The sequence below is a fragment of the Prunus mume genome, linkage group LG8 (genome assembly GCF_029339155.1).
Source record: "Prunus mume cultivar Tortuosa linkage group LG8, ASM2933915v1, whole genome shotgun sequence".
NCBI classification, from domain to species: domain Eukaryota; kingdom Viridiplantae; phylum Streptophyta; class Magnoliopsida; order Rosales; family Rosaceae; genus Prunus; species Prunus mume.
In genome coordinates, this window is record NC_142705.1 from 7,556,390 (window position 1) to 7,569,784 (window position 13,395).

The 13,395-nt window shown below is 37.5% G+C and overlaps 2 protein-coding genes across 3 annotated transcripts; both read right to left on the minus strand.

Annotated features, from left to right (window-relative positions):
- Positions 1-998: 998 nt before the first annotated feature.
- SDH1-1 (succinate dehydrogenase 1-1) lies at positions 999-6,295 on the minus strand. Its single transcript, XM_089042345.1, is given in 17 exon segments — positions 999-1,353; positions 1,460-1,500; positions 1,575-1,695; positions 1,790-1,859; positions 2,068-2,238; positions 2,327-2,501; positions 2,702-2,775; positions 2,778-2,888; positions 3,038-3,181; positions 3,308-3,371; positions 3,460-3,552; positions 3,658-3,743; positions 4,286-4,426; positions 4,541-4,687; positions 4,932-5,019; positions 5,139-5,306; positions 5,843-6,295. Coding segments are annotated over 17 exon segments (1,902 nt in total). The 5' UTR covers positions 5,948-6,295; the 3' UTR covers positions 999-1,250.
- Positions 6,296-8,599: 2,304 nt separating this feature from the next.
- On the minus strand, positions 8,600-12,811 carry DWF4 (Cytochrome P450 superfamily protein). Of its 2 annotated transcripts, none has more exons than XM_008243444.3 (8): positions 12,261-12,811; positions 11,837-12,161; positions 11,569-11,721; positions 11,227-11,469; positions 11,045-11,137; positions 10,883-10,961; positions 10,634-10,740; positions 8,600-9,207 (listed from the first exon to the last, which is right to left on the minus strand). In XM_008243444.3, the coding sequence occupies exons 1-8, from the start codon at positions 12,494-12,496 to the stop codon at positions 8,947-8,949; spliced, it is 1,497 nt and encodes a 498-aa protein (XP_008241666.1). In that variant the 5' UTR covers positions 12,497-12,811; the 3' UTR covers positions 8,600-8,946. The 2 variants fall into 2 exon arrangements, with proteins under 2 accessions (XP_008241666.1, XP_008241665.1); XM_008243443.3 differs by having other exon boundaries at positions 8,600-9,210; positions 12,261-12,797.
- Between the last annotated feature and the right edge of the window lie 584 nt (positions 12,812-13,395).

The following is a 13,395-nucleotide window of genomic DNA, read 5'->3' on the forward strand; positions in this document are numbered from 1 at the left end:
CGTGTGATTGATTGTTGATCGTAGATCTAAATAGGTCCCTAAGAGCATCCACAATGATGCTTCTATTTCTTAACTAAAATTTGGCTAAGAATATAAGAAAGCTATTTTAGGAGCTTTCTAAAAAATTTCAACTCCAACCATACTCCCTAATTTAGAGAATTATAAATACTATAACTCTTTTTTGATTGGTCCATCTCTATTAAAAAATAAAATAAAAAATAGTTGACATTAAATGAAAGTTTGAAATACTCATTAAATAAAGTAGCATTAAATTATAGGGAGCTACTATGAGTCCTTTATCTCTCCTCAGATTTAGAGCTCCTAGAGACTCCCTATTTTAGGAGGTGGATAGGGAGCGTGGTTGGAGTTACATTTTTACCATTCCTCCCTAAAATTTGTCTAAGGAGATGGTTTAGAGAGCCCATTGTGGATGCTCTAATGCATCTATATTCAACAACTGATCATGCGTGAATGGTTGATTGACCGTGGCAAAATCCTTCCCAAAATCAACAAGCAAATTTCCTCCATAATGCAAAAAGACTGATTGTTCCTCCATTGCCACCTTTGGTCCTCTTTCTTTCAAATAATACCAAGAGCTAAAGTTCAAACAAAGGGTGGGAAGACAATGAGAACTTCACCTAAATGTGGCCTTTTTCTAAACGAGTAGAAGGGATCTATGTACCTACCCCGATTTCAAATCTTCGCCTCAACAACTTTATTGTTATCACATATACTAAATTTGATTTAAATCATTTAAATTATTTTGGCCTTGGCCAATCCAAAGCAAACATTTAGAAACTCACTGCTCTTGTAGATCGACACAAAGACCATAGTTTTGTAAACCCAATCATTTTGGGATTCAATTTCGGAGTATAAATTCAGCTTCACAAATGTTAAAAGGTATCGGCTATGTGTTAATAAATTCACCTTTAGCAAGTCCAAGTCCAACAAATCGCCTGGATAGGCTCTCGACTAAAACACAATATCACATCCAAGAATTTGCTGGCAATTTAATGGGTTATCAAAATTAAATAAATTCGGAGAATCTTCCCTTCGCTGCAAAATACACATTCCAATCCTTGATTGAAATTATTGATACTTTGGATCACATCAGTTTAACACAGATTAATGCAACAATTATTTGCCAAAAAGCTGCACCTACAACAATTAACAGCCTTCTTTCTTCTTCGGGAGTTCACTACATGCTTGTGAAAAAGATTATCCGCGCGATTATAAACGGAGCAGACATCTCAGTAGACACGAGCTTTAGGTGGGAATGACTCGATTTCATCGTCTAATGTGTTCAAGTGAACTGGTCTGTAGTCTAGTCGGACCTTCTCATTTTCCCAGTATCTGCAGAAAAAATGAACATAATTTAATTTAGAATATACAATACAATGAAATTCCATGAATAGAGAACTGCATATTTCTCATAATAGATGGGGATGGCAAAGGTGGCTTACCCTAGGTATGTTTCATCCACTTCTCATCATCCCTTTTCTGCAAGAGCAGAGAAAATTTCATTATATAGTGGTAAGGAAAGGACATTTCTAACCAAGAGAAACAGGGCTAACCGTGAAGTCTTCACGAGCATGTGCTCCTCTGCTCTCTTTCCTGGCTTCAGCGGAATGCATGGTGATACAGGCATTTATCAAAAGGTTTTCCAACTCTATAGTCTCTATCAAGTCGGAGTTCCTGTAAAAAAATTATATATATTTTAAATTGTTAGCTCATAAAAGAAAAAAATGTATTTACTTATTTGCCAACATTCTCATGCACAAAATTTCACCATATCAAACTCCGATCCTTCACTTGAACATTATCAAAACTCTCCCATGCCTTGTCAATCAACTGAGAACCTACAGAAGGAACACAGAAAAGGGAGTACATAAAAGGTTGCAATAGTGCTTGATTTTCAGCCAAAAAGTTGAGGGGAAATCTATATAGCTCAAGGTAATGGGTTGAAATATGAGATCTTGAGTTGAAGGAGTGAGCAATAAACCACTTTATGTACCCAAAAAGGGAAAAATGGGGTCAAGGCGTTGTAACTTTTGTGAAATGGAATACCTTCTTCTAATGTTTCTTGTGTGCGGAACACAGCAGCATTATTTTGCATTATTCGTTGCATATTCAACCGGATTTGCGAAGTTGGTAGTGAACCATTTGAATTCCTTATTTTGTCCAACCATGCAATGGTCTGCTCACCAGAATCCTTTTCCAGAGGCTGTTGTTTCTCCCCTACACAAGATCAAGTAGAGACGTTTAAGAATTTTCACACATTTACATTATTAATTTATTATCTTCATTAGCATGAAAACAAACTTGCCTGGTTTATGGATCTCTGCAACTCTATTTGCACAAGCTCGGCCAAAAACAACAATGTCAAGGAGTGAATTTGCACCAAGTCGATTGGCACCATGCACAGATGCACAGGCTGCCTCCCCAGCTGCCATTAACCCAGGAATTATTACATCTGGATCATTACCTTTTTTGGTAACAACCTGAAAAACAAAGAACATGTTCATGAGGAAAAGCAGTATTTCAGATAATTGTTTATGCTTATTTTAATCAAAGGATGTTTCTTTGGAATTTTAGTCATTATATCTATTGATTCAATAAGTGATGATCCAAATTTAACTACATTGTAGGCCCTTGACTAAATCACAAGAGGCCTAGTTGACATGAATATATTAACTCATACCTCTCCATGATAATTGGTCGGAATGCCACCCATATTATAATGCACGGTAGGTAAGACAGGAATAGGCTCTTTGTAACATCCACGCCAGCAAAAATGGCAGCAGTTTCAGAGATACCAGGAAGCCTCTCCTTGAGTACATCTGGGGGCAAATGATTCAAATGGAGATAGATGTGGTCCTTCAAAGGTCCTGATAAAAATAACTGTAACAGTTACTATAAGACACACAAAAAGCATAGAAAGGAAATAACTGAAATGATCCATCTCATTACTGAACATAAAGATAGGACAGCAGTGTCAGCAAGGATGAAGGTCAATGTCATCCAGAACACATCATACCTACACCACGACCCTCCCGGATTTCCATAGTCATAGATCTTGACACAACATCCCTAGAAGCAAGGTCTTTCGCTGTAGGGGCATATCGTTCCATAAATCGCTCACCTTCACTGTTCCTAAGGATACCACCTTCCCCTCGTGATCCTACAATTTGCAAAAATAACAAGAAAATATAAGTTTCTAGCTTCTAATTAACTGAGAATAACAAGACAACAAGATAATCAAACGATGAGATTGCATAGCCGAGCATGCAACCAAAATATCACTAACCTTCAGTGATGAGGCACCCAGCACCATATATACCAGTAGGGTGAAACTGCACAAACTCCAAATCCTGCAGAAGAGACATACCAAACAAGAAAATATATAATGACAATAGGAAAAGCCTACTGAAGACTCAAGATTGGGAAAGATTAAAAAACCTGAAGAGGAAGTCCAGCACGTGCGACCATGGCATTACCATCTCCAGTGCAGGTATGAGCTGAGGTTGCAGAGAAATATGCTCTACCATAACCCTGCCAGAAACACAAAATATGGATTTAGATATTATTGCTTAATTGGAATAAGATGAACTTCAATGACATAACTCCAACAAAGGAAAAAGAAAACATAAAAAATACCCCCGTGGCCAAAATTGTTGACGCTGCTTGGAACCGATGCAAAGTCCCGTCCTCCATATTTAATGCAATAACTCCTTGGCAGCTCCCTGAATTACAATATGAATCAACAATCAACTTAATGAAAAGCACTCTTGATATACAAAAAACAATTCTTTATATCATATTTTCATATGTGCATTGCTATCAAGAAAATAGTAAATCTTTAAAGTGGACACAGTTGAACATCTCAGAACAAGATGTTCAACATGCAAGCAATCCAGGGAAGAGATGAAAAGAACACAATGGTCAATGACTCAATATACCAAAGCATCAACATATAAGCAGCTGAAATATGGACCTCATCTTAACTATGTCACAATACCACATCTTAACTAAGACACTAAAAGTTGCCGACTTTTATTTATGAGAACATGTGATGAAACTAGCTTCATTCCACAAGTAACATGTCACAACTTTCTTCTCTTGCAAGGCAAGTTTGAATATGATTAATCACTTCTGATATGCTTCTGGTTTGTATAAAGGGTTGCATCTTCCAATAGTCCAAACATAGCCACATAGTGATTACAACTTGTACATTTCTATTTATTTTTTCTTGAAGAAAGTGCCTATCTGTTACGCATCAACTTACCATCACTGTTCATTAGAAGATCCAAAGCAAAATATTCGACAAAAAATTGTGTATTATGCTTCATAGCTTGTCCATAAAGAGTATGTAATAGAGCATGACCAGTTCTGTCAGCAGCACAAGCACAGCGGTATGCCTGTCCACCTATAAGGTAACAAGATAAAGTACACAAAGCCAATGTCAGACAGCTTTAAACAGAAATCATGAGATAGGCATGCGATCTTCAAAGTTCAAACCTGCATGGATGCATCATCTTACCTTTTCCGAAGTCAAGGCTTTGGCCACCAAATGCACGCTGATATATTCTTCCATCTTCAGTTCGAGAAAATGGCAATCCATAATTTTCAAGTTCAATCACAGCTTTTGGAGCCTCTCTGCACATATACTGGATGGCATCTTGATCACCTATAGGAACACAAAAGGCTCACATGTCAAAATACAACCAAAAGAACAACTGTAAAAGTAGAGATAAAATCACAGTGTGTGTTTGTCTGTCTGCATGTGCACGTTGGGTGCAAGTATAATAAGTGCCTAGGAAATCCTTGTACAGTTAAAATACAATCCATAAAAGCAAGTGTTTCCTGTATAACACCCCATCCTCGACATGAAATGAAAACCACACATGTGTCATGTTTAACAAGTAACATACCCAGCCAATCGCTTCCCTTGACTGTGTCATACATGTGCCATCTCCAGTCATCCTCTGTCATATTCCCTAATGCAGCATTTATGCCACCCTACAGACAACTCAACGCATTAGTAAACCATATCCAAACCAAAACTATGGAATTTACATAGTCACATTAACTCGGTGAAGCTATATGCAATAGTCAGATTAAATTACAATATCACACACCTGGGCTGCAACAGTATGTGAACGAGTTGGGAAAAGCTTCGTAATGCAAGCGGTATTAAATCCATGCTCTGAAAGTCCTATGGCTGCTCTAAGCCCTGCACCACCAGCCCCGACAACCACTGCATCATAAGTGTGGTCCACCACAGTGTACGAAGAGCGCCCTGTAGCCTGCCAAAGCAAAAAAGACATATACTATTACCAAATACAATCGATCACAAGCTAAAGAACTAAACTTTGCACGTACATTAAAGAATAATGAACTGTATTAATAGAGTGTTTGAATACTTAAATGTCAACAAAACGAATAACTGAATTCAACTTTAACCCCCCCAAAAATAGCTTAGCTAATTAGCAGCAATGAGCTCGTTTGAGTGGATTGATGCCGTTTCAAAATCAATAAAATGGAGAATCAGAAACTTATAAGCTTAGATTCCCTTACTTTCCTGCTAATTATCGGCAACCAAACTGAATAGAAATCAAAAGCTCAACTATTGTACCATAAATAATCAAAATAATGACAAAAATGGGCTAGAATCCGATCAAAACTCAACAAAATCATCCATAAAACCAAAAATCAATTAATGGATACACAGTTGCGTATCATTTCCAATGAAGCTACGCAGATGAAATGAAATCAATGATCAAGAACAAGACGAAGACGATTGAGAAGAAAAAAAACCCAAAGATTGAGAGAGTGCGCGTACGGATTCAGTGGAGAAGAGCCTCGAGAAGTGAGATCTAAGAGAGTCACTGGAGACGGATCTCTGGGAATAAGGAACGCCAAGTCGACGAGAAACGCACCGCCACATCTTGCTGCAGCTGTAGCTCTAGCTCTGGGGTGGTGTTTGGTTTCCGGTTTATCTCTGTCCCGCTCTGTATCTCAGTGGATTGGAGGCTCTGCTATTCTGCCTTTGTTTTTTTCTCTTCTCGGCGTCGCAGCAGTGGAGGAGAAATGGAAAATAAAATACAACAGTACAGGTGTGGGCATCAGCAGCTTTTGATTAGCAAATGGAATTTTACGGTTATAAAGTCTTCCGAAATTACTGAATCGCCACCAGGATAAAAGCTAGTGCTTCCAAAGACCATTTCAGCCTTGTTGTTTTTACCAACCAGTCTCGCTTGTGTGCTCACTGTTTGCTACTACCCAAGGGGAGAATTCAGTAATTTTGGTGGGTTACTTTTGTTTTTAGACCAAACCTAACCCCATAAAATCATACTAACAAATAAAAAACTCGGTAACTATTCAATCATTATTTTCTTCGAATAATATTTAAGCAAAGCATGTTTTACAATGTTTGATACTAAACCGACATGTTTAATATTTGCATTGGTGGCTCGTGTCATATCCATGAATCGTGTTTGGGTTAAGTAATGGTCAATCAAACTAATTAAGTATTTGTGTCAAGTATGAATAATGTTTATCATATCGTGTCAAAAACATCAACTTATTATATAAAGACCGTATTATGTTCTCCACACGAATACTGAGCTCGGTCGATTAGCAATACACATACACTCAAATCCCCATATTCCTATGATACCCTTATTCTCTCCCATGTTCATATACCATAAGCATATGATGGTGATTACAAGCGTAATAATTAGTGACAATGTTACTTATCATTGAAGAAATGAAAATTCGAATTCAAGAGGTCTTAACAAGAGAATTACAGCCAAATCAAAGACTAATTAACATAGATTGCATTCATTTTAAGTGGATCAAAGCAAATACGAATCAAGTCCTGTTTAAAGTTTTACCAATGTTCCAAATTTAATCCAAATGTTGTATATTTTGTAACATCAAGTTTAGTAAATAATTTTCATTTGCGATTGGGATTTCAACACGCTTCGTTTACAAAAACCTCATGTTGATCAATTTTTCTCTTGTTTAATTTTATTAGTCGGTTTAGAATAGATTGGTCTTCTTCTTATTAACGTGAATGGATAATATTCCAATCAGAATGGTCCTCCTCCAAGGCATAAAGTTTCTTTTTAGGACTTTTACGTCGAAGAACATACATGGTGATCAAACCCAACCCAAACCAACTAATAATATTTTGGAGGTTTGGTTTGGTTTGGTAGGGGAAGGGCAAGTATGCATGGGCTGGTGCTCTTTAAGCCACGATGGACATAATGAAGACAGACCACGTGGCATGTAATCCACCATTAGCTCAAGAACTCCATATCAATTTTGATTTGAATTGCAAAACTGGAAAGTATTGTATTGTATTTGATTGAGGGACACGGCATTTGTTCCATGTACGACTGCTCAAATACAAATTTAGTCCAAGGGCATTTCATCTCAATTTTGTTAGAAGATGAAATAACTTAAGGTCTCGTTTAAGAGTGATTCTGGATAGGTCAATAATCATTTTTATGGAGGAGTACTTCTCCTCAAAATCACTTAAAATCACTAAAAATGATTATATGGAGAAGCACATGTAAAGATTCTTCTTTCCATACGTGATTATAACATATCCAGAATTACTCCTAAACGAACCCTAAATCTCATAACAATTGTGTTGTGTTGAAACAGAAAGTTATAATAATCACTAATCTACATTTCTGATGTGATGAGAGAGTATTTTTGTCGCCATTTGAGATCGATGGCAATTGATACATGGTAGACTTCACATTTAGTATCTTTCTTTAAATCTTATGTGCAAGCATGTATTTAACATTCTTATTTTAAAGTTGAAATGAGAAAGTAAAGGTGAGTTATGCCAGTTAGCCACAATAGTGAATCGGCCTATTATAGTCAAGTTGGTGTGAAAAGGCCTGTATGGAGAAAAACATGAATGATCCAGTCCAAGTTTATTGCTAACTAATTATACACAGTTTTGCGCCAATTCTAGAACTTTGCATCCTGTTGTGAAAAATTGGATGGGAGAACGCATCAAATGGTCTTAATAAGAACCCATCACACATCGGCCTCCATTGGATTTGGTTTATCCAACTCTGTGGTTGAGCTGGGCTGAGAACAGGGTTTATAGCCCTGGGGCTGAACCCAAATTTTAGCTTAGTTTCAATTTCATAATAATAGGAAAGTCATAAGCTGGTAATTAACGGCGACGTTTCTTGCAACCATAAGCTTTAAGCGGGTAATTAAGGTCCACATTTCTTAGAACCCTAACGTGCAGCTTCCTTGGCCGCAGAGAGATCATCAACAATAGTGAGAGACAGAAACAAAAAGAAACAGAAACCCACGAATTGGAATTTATGTAGATGGTAGGAAGTAGGAACAAACAATTGCACATCGGGAAAGCGAAAGAAAACCTACTAACAAGGATCAGAAAGGGGAAGGAGCCCTTGGCCTATTCATTTAAGTCTCTGCACAAGCTTTCTGATGCTTTCATTAAACCTGTGTCCTTTCTTGGCCTTTTGCTTGTGTTGTAAGTTAAAATGCTAGTTAAAAATACATACAAGAGCTTAGTCAAGTTGGCTAGAGCGGATGTACTCACTACTCGAGTTCGAATCCATATCACATTAAAATAAATAATTACCCTCAAGTCTCCCAACAATGAGGAAGGGACCTTAAGACAAAATCAAATTTACAAAGAGAGGAAGATGTGATAATTTTTTTTTCTCCTTTTAAATTGGGTGCATATATGCAGAGGTTGGCGGTGATGAGTTGAGGTCTTTGTTTAAGTGAAGCACCACATAAGCAGAGGCACAGGAAGTTGCCCTAGTAGACTAAGCCGTTGGGAAACTACAACAACTCAAAACAATGAGCTAGCTAGCTTTGTCATCTGTCACATTTGAAGCTTTTTTTAAATATAATTCCATGGGGAGTTTTAAATTTTGGGATTTATATATGAGATTGGTTTTGGTGCCTCCGGGCTGTGATTGGTAGGCCATTTTGAAAATCGACAAAAGGGAAGGCAAAAGGTTGATCCAAATCGTCTTCTAAGTCCCAGTGGAAGTTGAGGACCAGATGGTGGATGAATACCGCCATTTCAAGTTTGGCCAGTTCTGAGCCAGCGCAAAGTCGTGGTCCTCCCCCAAATGGCATAAAGTTGCTGCTTGTCATGCTCGTGTAAGATGATGAAGATGCTCCACTGTTGTTATTCTGCTGCATCAAATCATCATCATCATCACCACACACTCTCAAACAAAACCACAAATGAACAAAAAATTTCAATGGCATGTCATGCTAAAAATATAATCACGCAAAAGTCGTCGGTTTGGTTTTGTTTTGGATTATTTGGGGCTCATATGAGCTTTCTACTTTTCTACCCAATACAGTACTATTACATAATGAGACTAATGGGCCTTTTACACCCCATAAAAGATTGAGACTTGGATGCATATTACTACTTACGTTACTATTTGTAATGTATTTCCTGATCACATTTCTAATACCTACTTCATTATTAGTAGTGAGTCTCGTCTCTATCAAAGATACGGCTTTTACTCAGTGGCGGATCCACTAAAGATCAAATGAGAGGTCAATTGACCCCACCAAACCAATATGTTGGACAAAATGCCTCAAAGAGGGCAACTTACCTAAGGGGAGAATTTTGAGGGTTTCATCTTGACCCTATGAGGATAAAATTCACCAAAAGCTTGCGTTCTCATATTGATTTTGTCACTGTCGCACTAATTATCATTGTAATGTCGTATGGTTTCCGTGGTGCACTCTTTAACCTTTTGCGATGGCCTTTGTAACTATGTTTCTATTCCTTATTCGTTTGGGATTTTCTGGACCAGTTTTTGGGCTTCTTTTTGTTATAGAAGGATAAAAAATGGTCAGGACCAGTTTGGCATTTGACCCACTAGAGAAAAAAGCACTTATGTGCACGTGCAATGGCAGCATGTGACCAACCCCACATCCACATGGGCTCTAATAATCTCGAACCCCCCAGTCTCTCCCCACACGCACACTAGGGCAAGAAATAAAGAGGTGGAGGACCTAGTTTGTCCGTACACAGTATGAAGCTTCCATCCTTTCAGTGATACAGACACTTCATCTGAATGGGAAATCCATGAGATATCATCTGCCTTTGCAACTATTTTATTACGGACGCACCTCGCATCCACGCTCAATTGATACAGACACTTCATCTGAATGGGAAATCCATGAGATATCATCTGCCTTTGCAACTATCTTATTACGGACGCACCTCGCATCCACGCTCAATTGGAACTATTGATCAAATAGAATTTTATCCGAATATGCGTTTTTTTATTCATATCATATCAACACAATAATCAATTGTCATCATCTCTCTAATCACAGGACGAGAGACTATTGTAAATAGTGTATAACACAAATATCTACTAAATGTGGGATTAGGAAGAAGAAATTTTTTTGTGGGGTATACAAGCAACAACCAACGGCTGTTTTGTGGGAGCCGCAAGAACAACCAAAGGGGATGTGCTTGGTACCCTTTTCAATTTAACCTTGACACAAAACAATTATTTAAAGGAAAATGTGAAAAAGACCACTATAATTATGAGGCATGCTGTCCAAAGGCCAAAGCTAAAAGACTGACCTGCCATCTCCATGGATTGAAGTGTTGAGGCTGGTCAAAAAGTAAAGGATCCAAATGCACGGCTGCAATGACCGGAAGCACTTTCCATCCACATGGAATGTCATAACCTTTCCAAGTTTCAAACACCAAACAGAAAAAAGAAGAAGAAGGAAAAAAAAAATCAACTTTAATTCTAAGCAGCCTAAGATTTCAGATGACTTTTTGGCTACAACTTCCAACTCTTACACTAAATTGTCCTCAAAGTCTTACCTTTGTACCTAACATCCTTCAAAGCCTTTCTGTGTAAAAACCTCACTACATTTCCAAGCCGAAGTGTCTCACTGATAACCTTCACAAACAAAAGATGCAAAATTTTAATTATGAGATAATTTAAGCTTAATTTAAGCTTTAACAATGATTAAGAGAGCTTACACATTGAGTGAACTCCATTTTCTTGTAGTCATCCCAATTCAACTCTGTCTCTCCTGCTTGTTTCTTGGCTCTGGCAATTTCTGTGTGTTCTTCCTGCATAATAAACCAGACCCATTAAAGAAACAATCAAACTAATCAAAACCCAAGTGGAGATGGATTGGAATTAATCTAAGTTTGCTTACCCTTAACTGTTGAATTGCATTAGGACAGCCTGGTAAGAAGTATATGGCTAAAGCTATGGCCACTGAGGATGTTTCATGGCCAGCAAAGAGCAAGCTCAATATCAAGTCAAGAATCTGCTCTTTGGAGAGATTGGAATGCTTCAAAACCCATCCAAGAAGATCATCTTCATCTATATTTTCTGCTCCCTCCTTTAATCTTTCTTCCATTTTGCTCTCTATAAACTTCAGAATGGTTGATCTTGACTGTGAAGCAGAGTAAATAAATCATTTAAAAATTTTGAAAATTAAAATTTAAGCTTATTGGCAGATGAAATTCCATGTAGAAAAATGTTAACTAATTACCTGCAAGGCTTTTCGGTAAGCTGTTCCTGGTAAATTGACTGGAGCAGAGACCACACCTTTCATGAAAGTAACATACAATTTCTTCAGCTGCTCAGTCTCTGGTTTTCCAGGATCTAAGCTCATGATATGTTTGGCCATCAAATTGAATGTGAACTGCAATCACTTTTTCATAACAAAATTAAGCTGCTGTTGCATTTTTTTTCCCCTTGAATTGCAAGCATTCATTTCATAAATTTTGTTTTTCTTGTTGGGAACAAAAATAGTTTACCTTCTTAGCTTCATCTTGAGCTGAAAAAACAGAATTCTCTTTCCAGCTGCTCAAAACAAGCAGAGTGTGTTTTTCAACTTCTCTCATCAAATGGGTTCTGAGCCTGGCATGGCTTAAGAAATTGAGAGATATCATCCTCATGTCTCTATGCATGTCACCAACTAAAACCAACATAGACCATTTCCCAAGAATTCCACCTATGCTTCTTGGGTAGCTGCATTCAAACAATCTCCCTTCATTTTGCAATATGAACCTGTTGAGCCCTGCATCTGCTGAGACTATGGTTGGCTCACCAAACAGATTGGACTTGTAGATTTTTCCATACCTGCAGATTTTAAGTGAAAGTTCAAGTCTTTCCTGCATAAAACAGAACCTGGGTTATGAAATTCAAGGCTTTGTGCTTTGTGGGTCTTGTGCGATTTACCTTGAGATATGTTGCTCCATGAACTGGCCTGTGGAGGTAGCAGAGTAAGGCTTCAAATAGCCTAGTGTTTCACCAAGAAAAGGCCACCCCATGTTGCCTGGTGGGAGATGAAGTCGTGTTTGCTGCTGCTTCCTTCTGATGAGAATGAGGAAGAGGAACAGAGCTAAGACTGATGGAAGAAGACAGAGAATTACCTCTGAGTCAGAAGACATGGAGGCTGACTGTCTCTCTACCATCTTTCTTTCTTTCTTTCTGTTTCTGTGGAACTCTGCTTAGCTGTTATAATGCAAAAATGAAAACAGATATCTGCCTTTTGAAGCTCTCTACACCTGTTGAAAAAAAAGGAGCTAAGCTTAAAGCTGCATAGCTTTGATTTCCAGAGTTTTTTTTAAAAAGTTACTTATTCTTAAGCGAAAGGTTTTTATGAAAAGCTTTTGCAGCCAAGAGGTTGCTTTTATAAGCTGTTTATACCATATCTAGCTAAGCAACTAGAAGCAACTCTAAAAAGAACAAAGAGTTTCTTAACAAAGAGTTTCTTATTGAAATATTACAAGTAGTGAAGACTCCCTATCACCTATAAAAAGAGACAACTCTCCACTTAGAAAGGAATCCCTATGCTTAACTTGATCTTTAGTCATAGGCTTCTCCCTTATTCACTTTATATTTGGACCCAACTCCTTGTACAAATGTAAATACACATTATCATGAGAATGAAAATATACTTCTTCGTGGACGTAGCTCATTCATTAAGGGTGAATCGCTTGCCCAAATCTTTACACACATATTAAAGATCCTCACCTTCACACCTCTCCATTTTTTAGCATCAACATAAACTTCCCTATTTTTGTTGTCTTTTGAGCGAAACGGAAAAGTAATGAATTTGAATTATGTGCTTGATCGAAACATTAATTTCTCAAGTAGGATGGAATTTGGGTCTATCTATTATAGCAGCTTTAATTAGCCTTTGATAAATAGTAGTTGTTGCAGAACTTTTGAGTTCTTTTAATTTGCCAAATCAAATTGGTGAAGGTGAAGTGCGGTACTCCAGTATAGTTACATAGTATAATTCGTCTGTTATAATATAAGTGGATGTAATTGATATTATACCCTAAAGTATCGAAATCTGACACGATAT

Excerpts from the sequence above, each read along its gene's own strand:
- DWF4 (XM_008243443.3), bottom strand. The coding sequence starts at position 12,496 with ATGGTAGAGAGACAGTCAGCCTCCATGTCTTCTGACTCAGAGGTAATT. Across the intron at positions 12,162-12,260 it reads ATGGAGCAACATATCTCAAG|GTATGGAAAAATCTACAAGT; the intron begins GTAAATCGCACA and ends TAAAATCTGCAG. Across the intron at positions 11,138-11,226 it reads ATGCAATTCAACAGTTAAGG|GAAGAACACACAGAAATTGC; the intron begins GTAAGCAAACTT and ends TTTATTATGCAG.